This window comes from Hyperoodon ampullatus, assembly GCF_949752795.1.
Source record: "Hyperoodon ampullatus genome assembly, chromosome: 8".
NCBI lineage: Eukaryota > Metazoa > Chordata > Mammalia > Artiodactyla > Ziphiidae > Hyperoodon > Hyperoodon ampullatus.
In genome coordinates, this window is record NC_136921.1 from 34,602,001 (window position 1) to 34,627,823 (window position 25,823).

A 25,823-nucleotide genomic window follows, 5' to 3' on the forward strand; every position below is an offset into this window, starting at 1 on the left:
CCCAAAACTGGCTCTGCTCTAGGGAGGGCAAAACCCAGTAATCTAAAAGTGATTGGGACCTTGTCTTAATCTCAGAGAGAGTGGTCTTTATTTCATGTTCAACACACTCTTGGTGTTTGTGTTTAAAGGCTGGCTTCACACACAGTCTCCAAGTATCCCAAGCTACTTATTTACAAAGGGAAGAGGTGTCTTTACAATGGAGAAAGACATCTCTTTAACCAAATAATGAAATTTAACATCACTTATAATGGAACAACTTATAACAAACGGAATTAATATACAGGGATATTTTGTGTCCCTTGATGTGATGCACCGAGAAGCACACGTCACCAACATGCCATTCTTGCCAAAACTGTTTGATCTGAATCTAATCATGGGGAAACAAACCTAAATTGAGGATAATTCTGTAAAGCAACTAGCCTAAACTCTTCAAAAATGTCAGTGTCCTGAAAAATGAGACTGGGGAAGTGTTCTAGATGAAAAGATCCTAAAGAGATGTAACAGTTAAATACAATGTATGATTCTGAGTGGAATCCTGGATTGATCGGGGAAAAAAAAAACAACTGTAAGGAATATGACTGGTGTAATTAGAGAAATTTGAATGTGGACTATATATTAGAAAATAGTATTACATCAATGTTAATTTTCTTGAATGTGATAATTGTACTGTGGTTACAAGGAGAATATCCTTGCTCTTGGGAGATACGTGCTGATAGGGATGAAATGTACAAAGTCTGCAGTTTAGTCTCGGATGGTTCAGCAATAAAATAAAATATGTATGTGTGTATGTGCGTATAAAAAATCTGGCTTCATTTTTATGATATGAGAAGTGAAACAATCCAGGGCTAAGCACGTAAATGGGTCTGTGCAACCTCTGGAGCAATGAGAGTCCCACTTACTAGTTCTAAACACCCTTCCTCCAGGGACGCCTGTGTGAGAAAGATTGCCATGAAAATCTTGCCTCTTTAGACCTTTTTTTCTTTTTTTTAATGCATCTACTACCCAGTTGAGTCACACACTGAACTAACATACTGAACTAACCAAGGTACCAGGGACTTCTTAGCCCAGCTTCCTCCTGGCAGGGTAGCAGAGGATGGACAAGCTCTAGGTACTGGGTCCCCAGTGGACATGGCAGCTCAAAACAAGTGGAGGGCAGTGTGAGGTGAGCAGCACCAAAGATGAAATTCCCTGGTGTTGCCCATCCCTCCTGGTGGCTCAGGCTGTGCCCCTGACGTTGTGGTGCACAGGGGCAAAGCTGCTTTCTTACCTGTCTGCACACAGAGTGACCCTTGCCATATGAGGATTTAAAAAAAATTATTTATTTGTTATTTATTTGGTTGCATTGGGTCTTAGTTGCAGCACGCGGGATCTTCATTGTGGCACGGGCTTCTCTCTAGTTGTGGCACGCGGGCTTTAGAGTGCGCAGGCTTAGCTGCCCCACGTCACGTGGGATCTTAGTCCCCTGACTAGGGATCTAACCCGCGTCCCCTGCATTGGAAGGCAGATTCTTAACCAATGGACCACCAGGGAAGTCCCCATATGTGGATTTTTAAAAAATACTTCGAAGTCTTTAGGATGATTAACTCTCACTTAAGAGATACGGTAAACAAGCCCCTGCCTCAATAATCAAAGGACGTTCTCAAAACGGAAATGTCTCAAGAACATCCTGACCTGGGTTCATTTTTTTTTTTTTTTAATTCTGAGAGGCAGTGCAGTATAATGAATAAGAGCACACATTCTGGCACTGGAAGGCCTCAGCTCCAAGCCCAGCGAGGCCACTGATAATTGTGTGACCTCGAACAAGTCACTGATCTCCCAGGGCTTCAGATTTCTGATCTGTGAAATGAGGGTAGGACTGTTGTGAGTGTTAAAACCTGAGGCCAGTGCCTGGCACTGAGGAAGAACTCCTTAAATATGAATGTTCATCCTTCTACTTCTGATTACCTCCACTCAGAGATCACCTAGCACTTGTGATACTGTCATCTTGCCTTGGGGAAGGAGCTTCAGTTTTGTGAAAATGTAGAGCTTTCTAAATATGGCCCATTGTTTCCAACCTATCAACACATAAAAATATACACTTTGATGCACTCATATGTATAATTTCAGATGTCCACATGATGTTTTGAAAAATTGGAGTAAGGCCTTTTGTTGATATTATGAACTTCTCATGAATAGTCCCAAATAGATTAGAAATGAAATTCCATTGGTTAAAAACATGGGAGAAACTATAGAGCATGCAGCAAATACGTAGTAAGTTTGGTGCTGTTTTACATCTGCAACCAGGAAATATTAGTAGGGGGTTTGATTTAGTGAGTAAGTAACTTGTGAGCTAGACAGGAAGTTGGTTTCACTGCAGCACTTTGGTGAAGGCAGCAGCTGCCTGAGCAGAAGCCATCTTCAAGTGGCCGGGGAGGAGTGGCCTCCCTTCTAGCCTCTTTTTAAAAAAAAATTAATTAATTAATTAATTTTTGGCTGCGTTGGGTCTTCGTTGCTGAGCACGGGCTTTCTCTAGTTGGGGTGAGTTGTGGTGCACGGGCTTCTCATTGCAGTGGCTTCTCTTGTTGCCGAGCACAGGCTCTAGGAGCACGGCTCCACAGTTGTGGCTCACGGGCTGTACAGCACAGGCTCAGTACTTGTGGTGCACGGGCTTAGTTGCTCCGCGGCATGTGGGATCTTTCTAGATCAGGGCTTGAACTCGTGTCCCCTGCATTGGCAGGCGGATTCTTAACCACTGCTTCACCAGGGAAGTCCCTCTAGCCTGCTTTTTATGGCTGAGGACCCTGATGTGTCTTGCCTTGCTCTCCTTTGGAGTGAGATCCCTGTGGGATGCTGGAGGGAAGGAATAGCTACCTTGAGGCGAGAGTGGGTCCCTCCCTGTGTCTACTGGGAGATGTACTGTTAATTCCCTTGGCCTTTTCAGGGGCACCTGCTTCAGGGGAGGCCTCCATAAAGGCCTGGACTCTTCTGTTTCTGGTGCTGACTCAGGGTGTGGAGCACCTAGGAGACAAAGAGAAAGCCAAGTTGTAGTAGACATCTGTGGTTTTTGCCAGCTGTCTCTTCTTTTTGGGGACCCATCTTTCTCTCACTCAACGGATTATGTGGTTTGGGTGGTCCGTTCCCTGACTCCAGGGATGGGCAAGTGACTGAAGCCTGGCTAATGAGAGCACCTCATTGCTTTAGCCACGGTGACTGGGTCCGGGGTGGGCACACAGCCCAAGCCTGTCCAATCACAGGCAATTTTGGTACTTTTTGCGAGAGCTTTTAAGAGGCATATCCTTCCTTTTTTAAAATAAATTTATTTATTCATTTATTTATTTTTGGCTGCATTGGGTCTTTGTTGCTGAGCACAGGCTTCCTCTAGTTGTAGTGGGTGGGGGCTACTTTCCTTGCGGTGCGTGGGCTTCTTATTGCTGTGGCTTCTCTTGTTGCGGAGCATGGGCTCTAGGTGCGGGGGCTTCAGTAGTTGTGGTATGTGGGCTCAGTAGTTGTGGCTAGTGGGCTCTAGAGCGCAGGCTCAGTAGTTGTGGCATACGGGCTTGGTTGCTCCACGGCATGTGGGATCTTCCCTCACCAGGACTTGAACCTGTGTCCCCTGCACTGTCAGGCGGATTCTTAACCATTGTGCCACCAGGGAAGTCCAAGAGGCATATCCTTTCTACCGGGGTTAACAAGTTGTCATGGAATTGCAGGAGGCCATCTTTACCACCACATGGGGACAACGTGCTTGAGAGGAAAGGCTAACAGAGCTGAGAGACTCAGACAAATAGTGCCCAGAGGACATTTTCTGAGGCCTGGATCCAGCTGAGCCTGGAGTTGGCTGATCCTTGCACTATCCAATTATGTGAGTGAATACATTTCTTTTTTTGCTTAAGAGAGTTTGAGTTAGGCTTCTAACACTTGTTACTGAAGGAGTCCTCACTGACATGCAAAAGAAGGAAGAACTCAATGGATTCACTTTCTGTATATTTTATTCCTATTTTTCATTTGTCAGTGTTGGCAAGCTCAGTGGATCTAACAGGTTTAAGAATCTGGTCCATGATGGCCTGGTGACCTTCCTTCCAGGGTCATCATGGGAGATAATCAAGATTTAACCAAATCCTGCAAATAGTCCTGTCTTTGTGTATATTAAGCATGTCTTTTTTTTTTAATTGGAGTATAGTTGATTTACAGTGTTGTGTTAATTTCAGGTGTACAGCAAAGTGAATCAGTAAGCATATCTTTTTATTCTAGTGTTTTGACATCTGGGACCTTACTCACCCTGGGGAGGCTGTCCCTCCCAGGGCTAGCCAGTTCCTAGAGACAGTAAAGGACCACCTGCAAGTGCACATTTCATATGGAAACCAACCAATCTAGAGCCCCTCCCCCCCCAGCCATGACCTCCTTAACACTTCCAGGCCACTATCCCCCTGCCTTCATGACCCCAGGGCCAGGTACCAGACAACCAGGACAGCCCTGATGCACAGAGCCTGCCCAGACTTTTCAAACTAGCCAATCCCAAACCGGCTTAGCCTGCTTGCCCTGCCTCGCCCATGCCTTCCTGCCAAAAATGCAATAAAGACTCTTGCCCATCCCACACGCCCCCCCCACCCCCGCCAGCCCTTCTGCTTCCTAGCTGACCCTGGTTCTTCTCCATGTGGCCTCGAGGGGCATGGCATGCCCTCTCCTCTTGCGAACTGTAACAGACTGTCTTTTCACTGGCGGTTGTCTCCTGATCTCTACTGGCCTCATCCTACCTGAATAATAAGAAAAACCTACATTTAAAAATGCTGTGATACTATGTGTTTTTTTTTGTTTTTGTTTTTGTTTTGTGGTACGCGGGCCTCTCACTGTTGTGGCCTCTCTCGTTGCGGAGCACAGGCTCCGAATGTGCAGGCTCAGCGGTCATGGCTCACGGGCCCAGTGCTCCGCAGCATGTGGGATCTTCCCGGACCGGGGCACGAACCCGTGTCCCCTGCATCGGCAGGCGGACTCTCAACCACTGTGCCACCAGGGAAGCCCACTATGTGTTTTTTTTAAGGAGCTAAGTAATTTTTTTTGAAAGTTAAAATCTACGGAGTGGAATGTGCAGATCTTAAGTGTACAGTTCAATGAGTTTTGACAAATGTATATATCCATGCAACCAACCAAGATTTAGAACATTTTCATCACTTCAGAAAGTTCCCTTATGACCCCTTCCATTGACTGGTCTTTTAAGATTAACAGACATTCTTTTTCATAGTGAGAATTCCAAACAGCCGTAGAGCAAAAACTGAGAAGTCAGTGGCCGTTTTTGCTGAAGTTTCTAGAAAGCTCAGAACTAGGACTTCTTCAAAATTGGAGTCAGCTGTTTAGAGAGTTGCCTTTTGCCTCAGCTTGCCCAGAAAAGTCCCAGGGGCAAGAATGTGGAATGGCTTGGGAAGGTCAGAAAGAATTTCTCCTTGTGCAGGGTGTAGGGTGAGCTGAGCGGTCACTCAGAAGCCTCTTTCAAAAAGCCTTTCTTAAGTCCCAGTTGGAATTGCTCTCTCCCTTACCTGTACTCTCTTAGCACTTTGCTTAGAAGCTCAAAATCTCTTCCCTGACAAGGGTTGTAGAAATCATCTAACGTTACATAATAATGGTACCTAATTCAAAATCAGGAAAATGGAACAGACTCACAGACATAGAGAACAGACTTGCGGTTGCCAAGGAGGGGAGGGCAGTGGGGAAAGGAAGGACGGGGAGTTTGGAATAAGCAGGTGTAAACTATGATATACAGGATGGATAAACAACAAGGTCCTACTATACAGCACAGAGAACTATAGTCAATATCCTGTGATAAACCGTAATGGAAAAGAATATGAAAAAGAATATACATATTTGTATAACTGAATCACTTTGCTGTACAGTAGAAATTAACACAACAGTGTAAATCAACTATACCTCAATAAAATAAATTACAAAAAATCAGGAAAATGGCTCTTCAGACAAACTTTTATCTTTCTTTTATAAAGCAAAGGTCCAAAGATCCAAATATCCTCTTTATCTTGGCTGCCAGGTAACTCATCTAAATCCAGTGCTTACCAAAAGCAATGAATTCATCCCAAGATGTCCGATAACATCTATTTCTCTACTCTTTTTAACCAGGTGTTTTATTTTTTCAATTGCAATTTTATTTGTCCTTCTTAATATATTGCATTTATTTGTTGTAAGCTGCCTGAAAATTCTTGCACCTTTATAACATCTACGGTGCATTGGACTTAATTTATGTGTATGGCTGACTTCCATTTTCTTCCACAGTATAGCAAAATGCTCTGCTTGATGAGGACTCAATAAATATTTTAAAAATTGAGTTGAGTATGACCAGAAGAGAACTACTTGTAGACTTATCCTCTTTCTTTCTTTAAAAAAAAGTTCTCTCAAGGGGGTGACCCTGAAGAGCGTCAGCCACGATTTAGGAGAGGGCTGCATTAGCGGGACCCACACCCCAATCCTTCCTGGCCTGCCGGGTTCCCTCAGGAGACCCAGTTACAGGGACCTACCTCTTCTTTGTGCCTTTCCTTTTGGGGGGTGTTGGGTATGGAAATGAATCTCCACAGGGAAGATGAAGACCTCTGCTGGGGGCTTATTGGCTTTAAGTTGACTCCTCAGGGGGTCCAGGACTCTGGGTGATTCCTCTGAGATAGGAGGTGATTTCAAAGCCTTTGGTGCCTGGAGAAAATGTAAAAACAAACACACCCCCATCTGGCAGGTATCTAAATCCTGCTGCCTGCAAGGGATAAACGACATTGTATCTTATTGAATCTCCAGCATCAGAAGCTGCTGAGTGTAATGTCGCTTCTGTATCCAGGGCTGGGAGATAAAGCTGACAGACCTGGAAACTGGTCAACTCACTAGAGTAGGGCTGCTTTGCTTCATGGGAACTTGGTTATGCACCCGTTAACCCAGCCTCTGATTGCTCTGAGAAGTATAAATGTGGTAAATTCAAGAGCCTTTGTGAGGAAATACAGTCTTTCTTTTGCAGTCGGGAAACTGAGCCAGATTAAAATGATAGAGCTGAGATTTCCATGTCCGGAGAAGGAGAAATCTTGGCTTGTGTCGTTAAGAGATAAAAGTATGGCTCAGATTGTGGACTGTGCAAACCTGTAGGTAAGAAACGGCAGAAAATAGGAATACACATTTGTGTTTGCTTTCCTCATGTCATCTCTCTAAGCCTCAATTTCTTCCTCCGTAAAATGGGGATAATCATACTGCCCACCTCATAAGTTGCCGTGAGGATTAAATGAGTTAATTATATGTAGTTACAACAGTGTTTGGAACTAGGCTTTTTTCTATGATATTTCTTTGAGAGAAGACTCTTCTTTCATTAGGGTTTAATACCTAATCTTGCCACTAGCGGAATACCTAGGTGTCTCCACACGTCTGTAATATGAACATAGCTAGAAAAAAAATCACTGTGTGTCAGAATCAGCCACAACTGTAACCCAGTTTTTTTATGTCCAAAAAACCCCAAAACATATGTGTGTGTGTGGTGTATGTGTATATGTATATGGAGAGAGAGAGAGAGAGAGAGAGAGAGAGAGAGAGAGAAAGGAGCTGCGGGTAGTACTTAGAGTCTCCTGTTTCCAATTATTCAGAAGTTGCTGAAAATTTCTCCTTTTAGTTTGCAGCTTTTAACATATGAACTTGGCTCTATGAAATGTATATGTGTGCTGGGTTCAGGGACTTCAATTTCACAAGAGGAAAAATAAAAACGTCTCTCACTTTTTTAGTGTTCAAAAAGAAAAAAAGATCAGAAACACACACAAGTATCCTAACGTGTTTAGAGTTGAATGAGGAAGGAAATTCACCCAAATATATTCAGGGTAATATGTAGAATTGTGAGACGTTAAGAAAATGATTAACCCAACACATGCACATAGCATATTTATGTCCCTGGAGCCCTCCACTGTTCAGGTGCCAGCTGCCCACCAACTGCCCTCTTCTGAATACTGACCTTGTGTATTTTGTTTGACAAGGTTTGCATTGGGAAATCTATGTGGAAACTCAAATGGTTTGTGCGAGTTATGGCTGATAAGCCAAGCTTTAATTTCTCTATTGTAATTAAAAATTTACAGAGTTTTAATATAGTGGAAAATATTGCTATCCTCTGCTAAATCATATACATGGGTTGAGGGAAGGGACTCCTGTCCTCTGAGCCTGGCTCGGTTCTGGGCTGAACTGGGTGTGAGACTGAGGGCTTTCCTTAGGCCTGAGTGATCCTGGCAGGTCAGGCCTGCTGTTTACTCCTGGTTCAAAGGAACCTGGGAAGACAGATGCCCTTCTGGTATGAATGGAAAGGTTTAGATCAGTTTAGACATGGGAAATCTGAGAAAATCCTGAACAGGCTGAAAACGACCTCCCTCACTGGCACCGGGACCACCTGGTGTGCCCATGGCTCCTCAGAACCACTTCAGATGGCACGAGTCCCCACCATGAACGAACACTGCTGTTGTTTCCAGTTGGATACAAGATACTTTCACATAAATGCTTCATCTCCTTTCATCCTTCCATCAGCCCTGTGAGGCTGGCATTATTATCTGTGTGCACAGAGGAGGTCACTATAGCTCAGAGTGGTGAGCCACTGGCTCAAGTAACACAGCTGCCACGGGCAGATCATTCCAGAGTCCCTGCTCATTCCCACTCAGCACAGGTGCCTCCCAACCAAACTGAAGACCCACACAGAATTTCAAGGCAGGACCAGGCCAGAGACAGCAAAGGACATCTTTAAGGAAGGTGTACCTGACTTCTGAAGGGGGTTGATAAACCTGCAAAATTTATCCTACATTTTCAAAGGTGACAGACCCTCAAATTTTTTTTTTTTTTTTTTGGTGGTACGTGGGCCTCTCACTGTTGTGGCCTCTCCCGTTGCGGAGCACAGGCTCTGGACGCGCAGGCTCAGCGGCCATGGCTCACAGGCCCAGCCGCTCTGCGGCATGTGGGATCTTCCCGGACCGGGGCACGAACCCGTGTCCCCTGCAACGGCAGGCGGACTCTCAACCACTGCACCACCAGGGAAGCCCACAGACCCTCAAATTAAGCAAAACCGTTTCTGGGTTCCAGCATTTTGAGTTTGAAGTGGGTCAGCTGCTTACAAACTCAAATTCTATCCTTACATGCTTACAGAGAAACCTCAGCCCCTTAACAGAAAAAAGGATTCTGTTGGCACCAGAAAGTTTGGTTAACACCGTAACGCTTTAATCGGCGGCAGCTGAAATTTCCTGTACTTCACTATTTCCAACATTTAGTAAATTACTACAGCTTTAGTCCAGCTCCACCCGGTGAGCTCAGAAGCCAGTAAGGCCTGTTCTCTGAGACATCCCTTTGAGTCACCTCATTCCTAGATTGAGATTAATCTTTTAAGCGCGCGCATGCTTAAAAGCACACGCACACACACACACACACACACACACACAACCTTTTTCCTTCTCACTTCTCCAGATGTGTTTTTTTCTGAGCCAGTGGCAGATGCTACAGGAGGGAAAAGACATCTTTCAGCAGGAGGCTCCTGGAACAAGTGGCTGCTTCTGCCCTGGTGGAGTTTCATATTCCCTTGTTTGTCTGTAGAAACAGGATGGGAACAAGAACTTATTAGTTGCCGGTGTGGGGATGGACAGTTGACTTTCAACTTTTATCTCTTTTGCGTTAATGGGAAGAGAGGCAAAGAGAGTGCCGAGGCACTCAGCCAGCCATGGCTTTGGCTGAGGCAGCTTCAGGGAGCCCTGATCTCATTATCTGGGTTGGGTTCTTGTTGGCTGAGTCAGGTGATGGGGAGAATAATAACGATCATAATAATAGTTACTATGTATTAAGTGTTAACTATGGGACAAGAATCATGCAAAGTATTTTATATGCATTAACTGAATCCCCATAAGAGCCTTATGGAGGTATTATTATTATTCCCATTCTACAGATGAGGAAACGGAGCCTCGGTAAGATTGAAGAACTTGCCCAAGGTCACAGTTAGTAAGTGGGGGTAATTTGAGGGCAGGCAGTCCGACTGCGGAATGTGTGCGGTTGAGGACTGGTCTCATTCCTACCTCCAGCTGCACTTTGGCAGTTATTTTCTAAGGTGAGTGGCATGAGGAAGTGACACTCAGCCTGCCTCAGTGCTCTCTGCAGGATCAGGTTTAACCGAGATCAACAAGATATTTGGCTTCTTACCGCTGAGATCTGCCTTCCTGTTGGGGAAGGCGCCTCCGTAGAATGTCGTGTGGGATTTGTCACGCAGGAGCGCAGAATGATGGATGCGGGCATGCGCAAGGGCCCTCCTGGAGGTCTGCTGTGTTTTCTCATGGTGGCTTTCCTTTGAAGCGTGGATACAACGGTGATTCCCTTTTGACGTGTCCTAGGGAACGACAGATACGCATCCCTGAAAACAGGTTGTAAGAACAGAGCAGGTTCCTATAACAGTCAGACCTTGTGGCTAGACTGGTGGTTCCAAGGAGGAAATCTCCTTAGCAGCCTGGGAAGAAAAACATGGTTAAAATGGCAAGATATTTCACGATGTTTATTATAATAAAACATTTTATTATTGGTGATAGAGAGAATGACATTTAACCATGCCTGACATATAGTGCTTTCTTGCAAAAAATTTAAAAATCAAAATCAAAAAATTAAAAATCAAGCATTAGTATCACTGTCTTTTCTTTTTGGCAAACTTTTTTTTATTGTAGTAAAATAGACATAACATAAAATTTATCATTTTAACCATTTTTAAGTGTATAGTTCTGCATTAAGTATATTCACGCTAGTATCATTGTCTTTATCCATCACAAAATGTCTCTTCTCTCCCACTAGGTGGTACTTCTCTTCTCCCCCTTTCCTGTTTCATTGGCGTGTGACCTGCTTGTAAGTCATACATGTTTATTCAAGATAGGAGCACGTGTTGTCTACGTTTCTTTGAACCACTGTCGCCTTGTACACACACACACACACACACACACACAGACACACAGGCCTTAGAGTTTAGAAAGCATTTTTACATTTTAACTTATTTAATCCTCATAGCAACCTTGGGAGGTGTGTATGATAACAGCTCCATTTTACAAAAGAGGTCATTCAGGTTCAAAGTTAGTTAAGTTAGTCACCACAGCTAGCAAGATGCAGGACTCAAAACAAGGCTTTTCCAACTCTAAGGCCAAAAAAGCTCTTTTTTTCTAGAGAAGACTAGAGCTGCCTAGATGGGGTGAAGAGTGTAGGGAGGATCTGTGGTTAAGTAAGATTGGAAAACCATGAGTTAAAGCTAAACCAGCCACTTTACCTATAGAACTACCTATGGTCCATGGTCAGCTGTGCACTGTGACTCTCTGGGAGGAGGACATGGTGTGCTGCATTTCCCAAATGTATTTGGCCAAGAAACCCTTTTTTTTGCATGGAGCATCTGGCAATGCTAGGGTTCCACAGGTGACACTTTGGGAAACGGGTCAGTAGGCTCAAAGTACTCTTCTCTTCTCTGGAGGACCCCAAGAAATGGTGAAGGGAGGGAGCATTATCTCTAAAGTCAAGAAGAATAGTGACAGAGGGGACCCCATTAGAAATGGTACCTCTGCCTGGGTTTCATCTTCCTGCCAGGGCTGCTTCCTGAGTGGTGGCAAGCGAGTCTCCTGGCTGCCATGGTTCTTGGCTACAGAGCCCTGGTCCACGTGTCCACCAGCACCAGCTTCCCCTTCATCCAGGCCCTGCTGACCTGCAAAGGTGAACAGTGGGTCAAGTTCACAAGCCCAGAGATGGGTATGATGCTCTTAGCTGCTTCCAAACTGCCTTCCTTCTTGCTTTTCTGAGCAAAAGTGTCGATCAAGGCCCTCGTTCCTCCTCCCTCCTTATTACTGTATTTCTGCTAGTGCCTCCACGGAAGTGGCAGCCAGGTCAGTGGAACAGAACTGCTTTAAGAGTCAGGAGGCTCAAGGTTGAGTCTTTGTTTCATGGACTCAGTTTCCTCATCTGTAAAATGGGGATACTAATTTCTTGCTCTTGCTTCCTTGCAGAGTAGTCTGGGGCTCAAATAAGATCATGAATATGACACCCCTTTGTAAACTGTGAGGGACTAGGGGATAACAGAGGTGTGATGATGGCGGGGTGACCTGCAGCCCTGCTCTATTGTCACTGAGATGCTCAGTCTGAAGCGCTTGATTTCCTGGGATGTCTGCTGTTCATTTACTTGTAGAAAAACTCAGGCAAATGCACTGCTTAGCAATCTGCACTTACCCTGTCTGTGTAACCCTCAGGAAGGATCTGAGTCAACAGATGACTCCAGCATAGTTAACAAATCTTTCATCGATGGTTTAAAGGGTCCTGCAGCTATTTTCATCACTTACTCAAGGTAGATTTATTGCTGAAACAGTCTGGCAAACTTTCCTTGTTTGGAGCCGCTTTAGCAACACCTCCACTCTCTGCTTGCAGCTCCATGCCGGGCTGTCTTTCAACCAGAGGCGCTTGAAGCCCTCAGGGGCTCTGTGTATGTTGGAGCGTTGGGCTTCTGGAGGCTCCCAGCCAGCCTCACTGTCCCCCATACTCCCCAACCCTTGTCATTCCTTACATCATTCTCATCCTTGGTGTCACTGGGTCAAGAGCCAAGTGCTTCTCTGTGGGACTTCTCCCTCCCCGCAGCTCCCCTTCCTCTGCCCATTGGCTCCTGAAGGCTACTTTGGGTCTGAGCTGTTGCTGAGAGTGTTGGTGGGGCAGATGCAGACTCAGGCGTAGGTTCAGGGGGGCTGCTCAGGTTTTAGTGACCCAGGGAATCCCTGAATCTCGGGTGGCCCAGGGCCACATTAGGCCTGCTCCCAAGAAAGCCTCAACTTCATATAGGATGTAGCACTAAAGACCTTTCTGTGTGTTCTAGAATGATCCTTTGGGGTCAAGATGGACTTCAGGGCCATCCTTCCTGGTCAGATTCACCAGGGAGCCGAATGCATTTCTGAGGGTAGAGGAAGTGAAACTCTGGCCAAATGGCCACTCACCTGCTTGAATGGTATTATATGGCCGACTGGCTAAGTTGGAGCAGGGTGCTCTGGGGCGGGGGGCGGGAGGATATAGAGAGGCATTCTTCCCTTTGGCTGTATCCCAGGTGATATTGAATATATGACTCAATCTATGTGAGGGAAACCAAGATTCTTCTCAGTAAACACCATCTCTGGCTCATTTATCTATGCTTAACAGAAACAGGTTTGCAAGCAGGGTATTGGAAGTTTCAGTTGTTGAAAGGAGACCACACTACTTGGTCTCTCTCTATCTCAAATATGGGTTCAGATTACCCAAATAGTGTGCATGGGGGTAGTAATTTAGAGCTCTTAGAGAGCTTTTTCACCTGTGTCTTCTCCTATGGTTTTTTACAACAACCCAGAGAGAGTGGAATGCAGACACCACTACTACCATTTTACAGATGAGCAAACTAAGCATGCACAAAGCATAAGTGACTTAGCCAACATCACATTGTTGGGGGATCTGAGATTTGCAGCCAAGACTTTTGCTACTTTCTCCAATACAGTGTCTGGCAAGGAGAGGGAGACCAAGGGGAGATAAAGTTAAAACAAATAAACCATCTCTCAGGGTTCAGGCTATAGTCTCTGAGCTATTTTTCCTTCCTTACAAGTTGATTTTTGGTCCCTGTGATCATGGGCAATTGGGCATTACAATTATGCTTAAAAAACACAAGGTAGGGAGGTCTATAACTAACATTTATTGAGCATTTGCCATGAGTCAGATACTGCATTATCCCGTTTAAGTCCCACATCCAATCCTGTGAGGTATAGGTGGGTATGGTCATCTTCATTTTATAAATGAGGAAACTGAGGCCCAGAGAGGTCACATGGCTTAGAATCTGGTGCTAATGGGCACGTGTTTAATCACTATTTAATATTGCCTCTCTGTTTCTGCCTGATTGTGACAACTCCTCCATATATGGCATCAATTAGGGAAGTCACTTGATTCCTTAGATATGTAGTGTTGATCCACCCTCAAATGGAAGTACTGTAGTCCACAGTCCAGTATTTTTAGATCTTAGGGCATCAAAGTCTAAGGATATTAACTGGAGACAGTAGAATTTTTGAAGCAAGAAGGCATTAGGCAATGGCGAGGTGGGGTGCCACCTGGGGAAGGGCAGAAGGTTCCAGCACAGGAGGATTACTGGGTGAGTTCCCTACTCTTAGGACATGGATGGCCCAGAAACTTGATCTCATCAGTGCCTCAGAATCAACTGGTCTCAGGGATGTTGACCCACATTAGCAAAGTGCATAGAGACTGATGTATAGACCGGGGTATAATTACAAAGAGAAATACAATTGCCTGACCAGCATGTTTCCCATAGATGAACTATTGGAAAAGGTTATGACCAAAATTCCTTGATAATGGAGTCTAGACTCAAGGGAGGTATATGGTAGGCATGTTTATGGCACCAGGCTCTGAGAATCTGCCATGTTCTTCTCCACTCCATTTGATAGATCAGATTCTCTACTTATCCTGACTAGATCCTTTTGCAAGTACAGGGCTTGGTTAGGCACGACTATTGTTTCTGGAAAATTCCTTTGTCATTTCAGAAAAATTAACTTTTTATTATGTTAGGCTCTTGTCCTTTCCTTCTCGTTTCTCAAAAACTCTGGTACTAGTCAAGACCCTATTCTTTGCCCAGTCATCTTTATCCAGTCATCTTTCCCCATCTCCCTTAGCAAAGCAAATCTGGCTCTTTTAATGCTTCAAGTTCCCAAGAATAATATTGACAGGTGGAACCTCCATAGTACTGAACAGCTTACAGACAGCCCACAATAATTTTCTGTGCAGTAACGAGGTAGGCCTTATTATGTCCATTACAGAGATAAGCAAACAAGCTCAAAGAGGTTGAGTGATTTGCTCAAGATCTTACCTCTAATAAGAGAAAGAACAGCCATTGCAGGACAGCCAGATTTCTGGCTCCAAAGCCTGTATTTTTTCTTATGATATTGCCACAAAACCACAGGTTAAAGAGTGTTAGAGTGAAAAAGACATAAGAAATCATCTAAAATCTAGACTCTAGATATGCACTGTCCAATACAGTAGCCACTAGCCACACGTGGCTATTTAGATGTAAATTAATTAAAAGTAAATAAAATTTTAAAACTCATTTTCACAGTCACACTACCTACATTTCAAGTGCTCAATAGCCACATGTGGCTGATGGCTACTATATTGGAATTGGACAGCATATACATATATATATATATAATATATATATATATACACATATATACATGTATACATGTATATATACATATACATACATGTATATATATACACATATATATGTATAAATATATATATATATTATAAAACATTCCATCATTGCAGAAAGTACTATTGGATGGTGCTGGTCTAGACCAACTCCCTCATTGTACAGATGAGGACAATGAAACCCAGAATCCCTAGACCTTATTTTGGAAAACTTCATTTTAAGCTGTTAAAAATCCAAGTATTTGAAGTCTGGTTTGATAAAATCAACATGTACCTTGTTCAAAAGATTTTCCTGGTTGTATCCAAAATGGAGGGAAGACAGGCAGGAGATGGTATTTGGGGGGATACACCTGAAAGATCCTGTTGTGGCCTGAGATTCTTTGGTACATTAGGTTGACTTTCCTGGAGCAACACAGAATCCTTGATGTATCCTGAAGAGTAGGTCAGGAGTTATTGGTAGAAATAATGGTTGCCAGTCTGGAGGTCTTGGTGATAACTACCAGGTTCCCCACTTGCATTAGTCTTAGTTTCGGACATTGCCCATTAAGGAAGACAATTAGAAGATGCAAGAGATTAAAAAATCAGATAGAGGGCTTCCCTGGTGGCGCAGTGGTTGAGAATCTGCCTGCCAATGCAGGGGACACGGTTCGAGCCCTGGTCTGGGAAGATCCCACATGCTGTGGAGCAACTGGGCCCGTGAGCCACAATTACTGAGCCTGCGTGTGCGATGAAAAGTGGCCCCCGCTTGCCACAACTAGAGAAACCCCTTGCACAGAAACAAAGACCCAACACAGCCATAAATAAATAAATTTTTTAAAAATTTATAAAATCAGATAGAAGCCGTAGAGGGTTCTCTGTCTAGTGTCTTGGGTGCCTCTGGTCCTGTGCCACATATATACTTCTTCCTCTCCACCATTCCCAGGAATTGGGTCCCCCTCGTGGAAGAAACATGGCTGCTTCTTTGGGGTTGAGTAGAAGGCACCTCCTGCCTCGGGAGGAAATCTAAAGGTTTCTCCTGGATATATCCTGCTTGCTTCTGCAACCCCCATGATTTTCAATCCATTCTATAAGTATTTATTGAGGGCTTATCAATGGTCCCACATCTCTACTGGGCAGTAGGGTGGATACAGAAAAACCAGACATGGGTCCTTTTTATTTTTTTATTTTTTTATTTTTTTTTGCGGTACGCAGGCCTCTCACTGTTGTGGCCTCTGCCATTGCGGAGCACAGGCTCCGGACGCGCAGGCTCAGCGGCCATGGCTCACGGGCCCAGCCGCTCTACGGCATGTGGGATCTTCCCGGACTGGGGCACGAACCCATGTCCCCTGCATCGGCAGGCGGACTCCCAACCACTGCGCCACCAGGGAAGCCCCATGGGTCCTTTTTAAAGGCACTAATAGTCTGTTGGAGAGACAAAGCTCTCCTCTGCTCTACGTGTGTGGTCCCAAGGGTCAGTGTTATATAAGGCCAGAAAATTAGGACCTCAACATTGGCTGGATTTGTCGGAGAAGCCTTTGTAGAAGATGTGTGCTTGGGGGGTGGCGAGGATTTATCATAGGAGTGGAAAGATGGGAACATACCAGCATCACAAAGGTGGTGAGCTCTGAGATGTGAAGGAAGGGGGTGGCAGAGTCCACTGGGCCAATGACCTCATATCCCAGTATTGTCTTTGCTCCTCCAGCTTGAGAGTCTCACCCTCAAGAAGGCCCTTGGTGAGGAATTATGGCAAGAGGCCCAAGAATGCACGTACACATGGACCTTTCCTTAAACCACGCATTGTAGCTACATGACTTTCACAGAAGGGTCTGAGACATTTTTTGATGTTAAGAGGGGCTCTCCTCCTTGAAGACGTTGGGCTTGGGCCATGGGGCAGTGGCCTGCTCTGCCCTCCGCCCCACCCAACGATAAACATATCTCTGGTTAAGAGGCTCTTTCTTACAAGTGTTAGATAAATGGAACTGCCTGGAACCGTGGGTCCGCCGTGAAGGGTAAACCAATTACTGGACACACCCACATCTCTCATTTTCCTTCAAGTCATCACTTATTGGGGAGAGAGTTGTTTTCTCTCCTTTCCCGAAGTAAACCTGGAAAGCAAGAAGAAAGCCAGTTTTCCTCTGGTCCCGTCTGTTCGTTGGTGCTGAAGAGGTGGCAGCTAGCTGAGTAGGCACTGGCAAATCCTACTGCTCTCCCCTCTCTTCCCCAGTAGGTTTGCCAAATAAAATACGGATGTCCAGTTAAAATTGAATTTCAGATAAACAGTGAATACTTTTTTAGTAGGAATATGTACCAAATATTACAAGTGTAACTTTTTTGTGCGTGCCTCTGTGTGCATGTGCACGTGTGTAGGCGCTAAATCTGGCAACTCTAATTCCCAGCCATTGCCTGTTTTTATTTTTAAGCCATTACAGAGTGTGTTTGGGGTCTCTGTTCAGCAGCAGAGTGTCCGTCTCACTCCTGGGTGGGCTGTGCTGGAGAGCCACCTTCTTTGAGGAGAAGGCCTAACATTTCTACATCCTGGGGGATCTGAGGTCCCTCTGAAGGGGAAGTAGGGGATGTTGGGAAGAGGGTGGCACCTGGGGTGTGGGGAGGATCTGGCTTCTGATCTCAGCTTTGCTTTTGGCTGAATGACCTTGGACAAATTACTTTGCCCCTCTGGGCCTCTTTTTCCTTCTCTTGGAAAAGATTGGGATTGCACTGGAGGATCTGGAGTCTCTGCATGGAGAAGCTTGGGAAGCACGTTCTGCTTGGGATGCAGAGCGTGAGACTGTTGAGAGGCAGTAGAGGGAAGGCAAGACTTCAGGCTGCACTCCCTCCGCACACATGGGGGAAGCTGACGGGCGAAAGGTGCGACGGCACAATTAACACAGAATTGGGCCTGAAATTCTGCTGTTTCAGACCTTGATGGAAAACACACTCTCACACCAGAATGAGAGGCGGGGCTGCTCAAGGCGCACCTCCTCCCATGTCCCCACTGACCTGCACATTGGAGCCTGTACATGGTGTCAGGGGTCCACGTCCGCAGGAGGCCGCGGAGGTATCTCTTGGCTGAATACCCAGGCTGGATCCGCCGTAGGCCCTGGCTCTCTGGTTGGCTTCGGAAGTGGAGGTACGGCTGCCAGGCTCTGTCCTGCTCTCTCTGTGGGGACACCAGTCAGGAAACAGCATGGCTGCTGAGCTGGGAGCCTCCCAGTGATACAGGCTGGCTAGCACAATCCTCATCAGTAATCTGGGAGACTCCCGGAAGGTGCTGGAAGGCACCAGAAACAGATGCCTCGGCCAACAGACATAAAACAAGAGCCCACCAAGCAAAGCTCTGAAAGGCCCCTGTGGATTTGCAGTTGGAAGGAGAAGGAGAAATGAGAAATACCAGATCCCATCTTGAGATAGAAAACCAGAAAAGGATAAAGAGCCTCAAAAGAAAACACATCATTTAGTTCAGCCTGTGGAAATCATTTTAGTATCTTAAAAAGTGGCCCCGTATGAGAAAGCCAGGTCGACAAATCAGCATCAGCATTCAGTGTTTGCAATATGAATAATGGGACAGACAAACTCTGTCCGTGTTCACGAGGAGCATGGCCTTTTGAAAACATCTGGCTCTCCTGCATTTCGTTTCAGCCAGGGAGAAATTTCTGGGAATCTACCTGCCAAAGTCACTATGCAAGACATCATGGGAAATAAATGTGAATAATAACATCTTACACTTGGCTAGGGCTTTATCTTATACAAATAATTATACTCATTATAATCCTTTAAGGTGGACAAGTTAATATCATAATCACTTAAATGAGGCAGAAATTCTCTAAGGATAATCAGTTAAGCACAAGAATAGCAAGCACGTGGTCCTTGTCTTGACATCTCTCCTCATCCCTGTTGTCCATGGCAGACATCACCAATCAATCACAGCACTCTTGACTGAAGAACTGATTGTGATCTGAGTCTTTGCTTTTTCTCTGGAGGAAAAGCGACAAATAAGGCAGATTGATAACTACTATATAAATTGACTACAGGTAAAAAAAAAAAGAAAGCATGGCTTATTATTCAATTGGCTCTACTCTGTCAGAATTTGTTAATTCAATGAATGCTTGGAATCCAAGCACAGAGCATCACCTGGTCCTTGATGTCTGGACAGTTTATGTGGCAAGTACTTCAAGTACAAAAAGAGCCTGAAAAACTCAGCCCCACATAAATTTTGAGGCTTTTTCCAGAGGACGTGGAGAGGGAGTTGTAGGGAGGGCAGTGGACACAAAATGACTTCAGTTCTTTCACTCACTCCATTTTTTCATTTGGTCATGCAATAAAAATTTGTTGACCACCTTCTACGTGCCAGGCACTGTGTTAAGCCCTGGTCTATGGAGCCACTAGATCCAAGGCTTTTTCTGGATGAACTGGAACTTCATTTCCTCCTGTAAATCTTTGCTTCCAGTGACTTCCCTCTAAATGTGATAAAACCAAGCCTCCTCTGAGATGCTGTGGCCCTGGTGCAGATGGCATGATGCCCTGTCTGATCTGGATAAGAGCCCCTTGTTTTTCAGTAGGGGGCATTTCTGAAGCACCTGCTTGGTTCTGTAGCTTTACTCGGCCACTTGCTCAACGTGGCAGGGAGTTGCCGAGAAGGATTAGGGAATCCCTTCTCCTGGAATTTGGCACATCTAGAGACATTTTTGCCTTGAGTTTGAAAGCTGATCTTGGCCTCTGTATTAGTTTCTTATTGCTGTTTAACAGATTACCATACACTTAGTGGCTTTTTATTATTATTATTATTTTTCGGCCACGCTGCGTGGCTTGCGGGATATTAGTTCCCCGACCAGGGATTGAACCGGGGCCCCTGGAGTGAAAGCACTGAGTCCTAACCACTGGACCACCAGAGAATTCCCCCCTTAGTGGATTTTTTTAAAAAATTAATTAATTAATTAATTAATTTTTGGCTGCGTTGGGTCTTTGTTGCCGTGCACGGGCTTTCTCTAGTTGCAGCAAGGGGAGGGGCTACTCTTTGTTGCGGTGTGCGGGCTTCTCATTGTGGTGGCTTCTCTTTTTGTGGAGCACAGGCTCCAGGCACGCGGGCTTCAGTAGTTGTGGCTTGTGGGCTCTAGAGTGCAGGCTCAGTAATTGTGGCACGGGTTTTGTTGCTCCGTGGCATGTGGGATCTTCCCAAACTGGGGCTTGAACCCATGTCCCCTGCATTGGCAGGTGGATTCTTAACCACTGCGCCACCAGGGAAGTGCCCTTAGTGGCTTTAAATGATACAAATTTGTTATTTTACAGTGCTGGAGGTCAGAAGTTTGAAATGGGTCTCACGGGGCTAAAATCAAGGTGTTACAGGACATTCTGGAGGCTCTAGGGAAGAATCTGTTCCTTTGCTTTTTCCGGTTTCTAGAGGCTGCCTGCATTCCTTGGCCTGTGACCCCTTCCTCCATCTTCAAAGCCAGCAACATTGGGCTGAGTCCTTCTCATGCTGCTATCTCTCTGGTTCTCCCTTTTGATTCCTTCTTCCCCTTTTAAGGATCCCTGCGATTATCCTGAGCCTGCCCTGATAATCCAGGATAACTGCCTTGTTTTAAGGCCATCTGGTTAGTAATCTTAATTCCATCTGCAACCTTAATTTCCCTTTGCCATATAACCTAGTATATTCATAAGTTCTAGCAATTAGGTTGTAGACATCTTTGGGGGGCCATTATTCTGCCTACCACAGCTTCTTTAAGTTTTTTTTTCTAGTTTTCTGGTTCCTGTTTGTAATTTCTCAAATTATGCCTGTGAAGTTGGTTCATAAATTTCACATCTCATTGGATTAACTGAAGGACTGCGGGAGGCCACAGGCCTGCTTAGGTTACCAAAAAGCTCACTCAGGGTTAAATCTATTCACTCATTTCCAACATGTAGAATAATAAGTTAAGTGGAAAAAAGCAAGGTATTAGAGAGAAAGTATAGTACAACTCCAATCCCATTAAAGTTTATTTTATAAATGTATAATCATGGTGGAAAGACTGGAAGAAAATACATTAAAATTCTAATAACAACAGTATTAGGGTGTTGGGCATAAGATTACAGATAGTTTTTTCTTCTCTTTTTTTATGAAATCAAAATTTCAGTAAAATAGATTATATTATAAATGGAAAACACATTAAAAATTAATGTATTTTATTGCACCCACCGCCCTTGCATACATTCTCCATATTTTTCTATTCCTTCTCCAACATTATCCTGAACCTCTAACCACCAAAATTACTCTAAAACATAAAAGGAGGCAGAAGGGAGCCAGGAAGGGAGTTTCTGGAACAGGGAAATAAACGATAGCAGGAGGTTGGCTGCCGATGGTTCCAGACTTCTCAGGCCTGCCTTGACTTTGCTAATCAACCCCAGCTTTTGGTTCTTCTGAAATGAGTAATTAGTGTGCACAGAGGGGTCTCTTATCCACACTCCACCGGGAGTGCTTCCTCTAACGAGGGACTTGCTCTGGCCCGCCAACTTCCTGGTGCTCCCCCGGCCTCCATGTGCAGAGGGGCAAAGGGGCGCCCGTGCATCTGTCCGCAGCCCCACACTGGCTGTCATGGCCACCCCACCTCGGTCCTGGCAGGCAAGGGTTTTCAGAAGATGGAAGGAGCCCATGTGTGCAGTGCTCCCGCCCAGCAGATATGCAGTGGCAGGGTGCCAGTGTCCCCAGGAAGACAAGAAATGCCCAGATCGCCAGCTGTCATCGTACCACAGAGGGTGGGCACCCTTTGTGTGCAGGAGTCAACAGAGAGGTAAAGAGAGAAATCCAGCTCTCCCAGGGCTGGCAGGCAAAGCCCTCTGTAGTTTGACCCCACCCACTTCTCCAGGTAAGAGCCACACCTGTCTAATTACTCTGACTTTGCCCACTCTCCCCTCTGAGCTTTCACTGACCTATGCCTAGAGGGTCGCTCTCCGTTTATTTTTTACCACAAGACTCAGCTCAGATTCTACCTCCTCCACGACACCACTCTAGATTTTCCTAGTAGGAAGCAATCTCAGTCTCTACCATCTTTATACTTTGACAGCATATTAATAAATTATAGTCTAGTTCCTCTCATGGGCTGCCTTGTATCAAGTATCACAGGAGCACAAATCTGCCTACCTGACCATATTGTACACCCAGCCCTGCTGGGTAGAGGTTATGACCTCCCACCGCCACACCCTGGCAACTAATATGTTCATCTAACAGCTATCTGTTGAGAATTTGCCATGTGTCAGGCAATGTTCAAGGCACTGACTATTTAATAACTATTCAATATGTTAGCTCAATGGAATAGAAATCCCCCAAATGTCTGTACTTTCCTGCTGACCACCTGTACCTCGAGCTGCCCACTCCAGTCAGAAGTCCTTCCCTCCAGAGGAGCATAGCTGGTGTCTCCTGCCCCTTGGTCAGACTTGCCAGAGTTAGTGTGCCCTGGCAAAGGCCAAGCCTTATTAGAACAGAGGGTAACCACCACTGTTGTTGCACCTGTGCAGGTGTGCCTGGAGCCAGACTTGGGGCTGCCAGGTGAGTACAACCAGAGTTGAGGTGAGGGTGAGGTGGGAGGGGAGAGATGTGTCCACTTGCAGTTGTGCCTGAAAAGTCTTCTCAGCCCCAGCCTGACTCTAATTAGCCTCATGTAAACACTGCCACTTTCAGCTAGCTCTTTTCTCTGCAGGTTTAATTTCTGAGAGTCTGTACAAATGATACTATCTCTCATATGATACTATCTCTCACCAAGATATCTTTGGTGGCCGTATGTTCCTGAGTATCAAGCCATTAAGAAGAGAATCATAAAGTGGTCGGAATTTTCCCATAGTTGCAATGTTGTAACAGGGTTTGATTCTCAACCAAACTGTTTAGCATCAAAGATATGACCAGCCATGTCACAAAAGCAAAGAAGATACAACAACTAGTAATGAAAACAGAAAAAATTAAGCTTCAGTTTCTTTAAGAGCTCAGTCTGCTTCAGTCTGAATCCTGGCTCCATTACTTACTAGCTGTGTGGCTTTGGGGAAATTACTTGACCCATCTGTGCCTCAGTTTCTTTATTTGTCAAATAAGGATGATAAAAGTACATACCCTGCGTGCAAAAATAAATGAAGTTGGATCCTTACCTTGCATCATAGACAAAAGTTAACTCAAAGTAGGATAGACTTAAGAGCTAAAACTATAAAACTCCTAAAAGAAAACATAGAGGAAAAGCTTCACATCATTGGATTTGGTGATGATTTCTTGGATATGACACCAAAAGAATAGGCAACAGAAGAGAAAATAGATAAGTTGGACTTCATGAAAATGTAAAGCTTGGGACTTCCCTGGCAGTCAGCGGTTAAGACTCCGTGCTTCCACTGCAGGGGGCACGGATTCAATCCCTGGTGGGGGAAGTAAGATCCTGCATGCCACGTGGCCAAAAAAAAAAAAAAAAAAGAAAGAAAGAAAATGTAAAACTTTTGTGCATCAAAGGATGCTAGCAGGAGTGAAAAGGCAACCCACAGAATGGGAGAAATTATTTGCAAATCATATATATCTGATAAGGGATTAATATGCAGAATGTATAAAGAACGCTTACAACTCAAAAACAAAAAAACAAACAACCTGATTTTAAAATGGGCAAAGGACTCGGATAGACAATTTTCCAAAGAAGAGACACAAATGGCCAATAAGCACATGAAAAGATGCTAAATATTACTTGTTACTAAGGTATGCAAATCAAAACCACAATGAGATACCGCTTCACACCCATTAAGATAGCTATTATTAAAAAAAAACCATATAGGGGCTTCCCTGGTGGCGCAGTGGTTTAGAGTCCGCCTGCCGATGCAGGGGACACGGGTTCGTGCCCCGGTCCGGGAAGATCCCACATGCCGTGGAGCGGCTGGGCCCGTGAGCCATGGCCGCTGAGCCTGTGCATCCGGAGCCTGTGCTCCGCAATGGGAGAGGCCACAACAGTGAGAGGCCCGCGTACCGCAAAAAAAAAAAAAAAAAAAAAAAAAAAACACATAAAATAACAAGTGTTGTTGAAGATTTGTAGAAATTGAAACACTTGGGCATTGCTAATGGGAACGTAAAATGATGCAATGACTATGGAAAACAGTATGGCGCTTCCTCAAAAAACAAAAAATAGAATTACATATGATCCAGCAATTCTACTTTGGGTATATACTCAAAAGAATTAAAAGCAGGGACATGGACAGGTATTTGTACATCCAGGTTTATAGCAGCATTATTCACAATAGCCAAAATGTGGGAGCAATTTGTGTCCATCAACTGATGAATGAATAAACAAAATGTGGTATATACATGTAGTGAATCATTATTCAACTTTAAAAAGAAAGGAAATTCTGATACATGCTACAGTATGAACGAACCTTGAAGACATTATGCTAAATGAAATAAACCAATCACAAAATACTAAAAGGATAACTATGAATTATTTCACTCATATGAGGTACTTACAGTGGTCAAATTCATAGACACAAAAAGTAGAATGATGGAAAATAGGGAATTACTGTTTAATGTGTAGAGAGTTTCAGTTTTGCTAGATAAAAAAGTTTTGGGGATGGATGGTGGTAATGGTTGTATAACAATGTGAATGTACTTACTGCCACTCAACTGTATACTTAAAATTGATTAAAATGGTAAATTTTATGTATATTTTACAACAATAAAAAGTACACATAAAGTTGTTTTGAGGATTAAATGAGATAATAAGTATAAAGTGCTTAGAATGGTGATGGGTACAATAGTATTACTTAAGTGTTAGCCTATTACTTAAGTGTTAGCCGTTATTATAAATATTCTCTATCTAGTGGTTATACAAGGGAACCAATGGATGAAATACATAAAGCCAAGCCTACTGGATCATATATATGGCTTACTTGAACATGTTACCTAACGACCCAGATTGGTTTTAATGAAAATCTGATTTGTGTAATAAAGGATTTTAAGGGATGTGTTGGAAGACCAAGATCCCTTTAAAAAAATACTGTTAAAGCAGGAGGGATGTTTCTTTTCCCTGGAGCATGTGGAATCTTCAAAATTAGGCCCTCTAGGGACTAAAAGTGGGGCTTTGGACTCAATTGTCCAGGCTCCAATTCTAGCTCCACCACTTAGATGTATAATTTGGGGGAAGTTAATTTCAAACCCCCATTTTTCCTACTACAAAATGGAAGCAATGGTGGCACCCAGCTCATTAGCTTGTGCAGATTGGGTGTGGTTATAGAGATTAAATGCCTGGCCTACACCAAGCACTCAACAAGTGTTAGCTATTACTGACAATACCTTTGACCTCATCATTACGGATGACCCATGATTCTCTCCTGATCTTTCCTACTTCCAGGTTTATTAAAGGCTCTAAGTATAACTGCTCAGGAGCTGCTCAAATAGAGCACACTTCGCAGAATGAGTGCAGTCAAGCCACTCTTTCTCCCCTTGCTGCTTTGGTACCTCCTAGAACCTTGCTGACAGCCATCAGAGCACTTCTTAGGGACACCATCAAACCAGCAGCAGGTAATTGATTAGGACTTGCAAAGGGAACTTTGTCTTCCTGATCTTTGGCTGAAAGGATAATTTATTATTCTTCCTATTTTTCTATATCTTTCTATTTTGTATAATGAGCTGATGTTATGATTAGAGTGGAAAAATAAACTTCATTCAA

General features: G+C 44.4%; 1 protein-coding gene across 1 annotated transcript in view; it reads right to left on the minus strand.

Moving 5' to 3' along the window:
* KIAA2012 overlaps positions 1–25,823 on the minus strand; it is a gene marked incomplete at both ends in the record, with an annotated part of 121,225 nt that overhangs the window by 88,603 nt on the left and 6,799 nt on the right. The window contains 8 exon segments of the mRNA XM_079709605.1: positions 2,851–2,997; positions 6,498–6,666; positions 9,413–9,555; positions 10,159–10,342; positions 11,541–11,683; positions 15,470–15,539; positions 15,541–15,626; positions 18,172–18,331. Of these exon segments, the coding sequence (XP_079565731.1) occupies positions 2,851–2,997; positions 6,498–6,666; positions 9,413–9,555; positions 10,159–10,342; positions 11,541–11,683; positions 15,470–15,539; positions 15,541–15,626; positions 18,172–18,331 (1,102 nt within the window).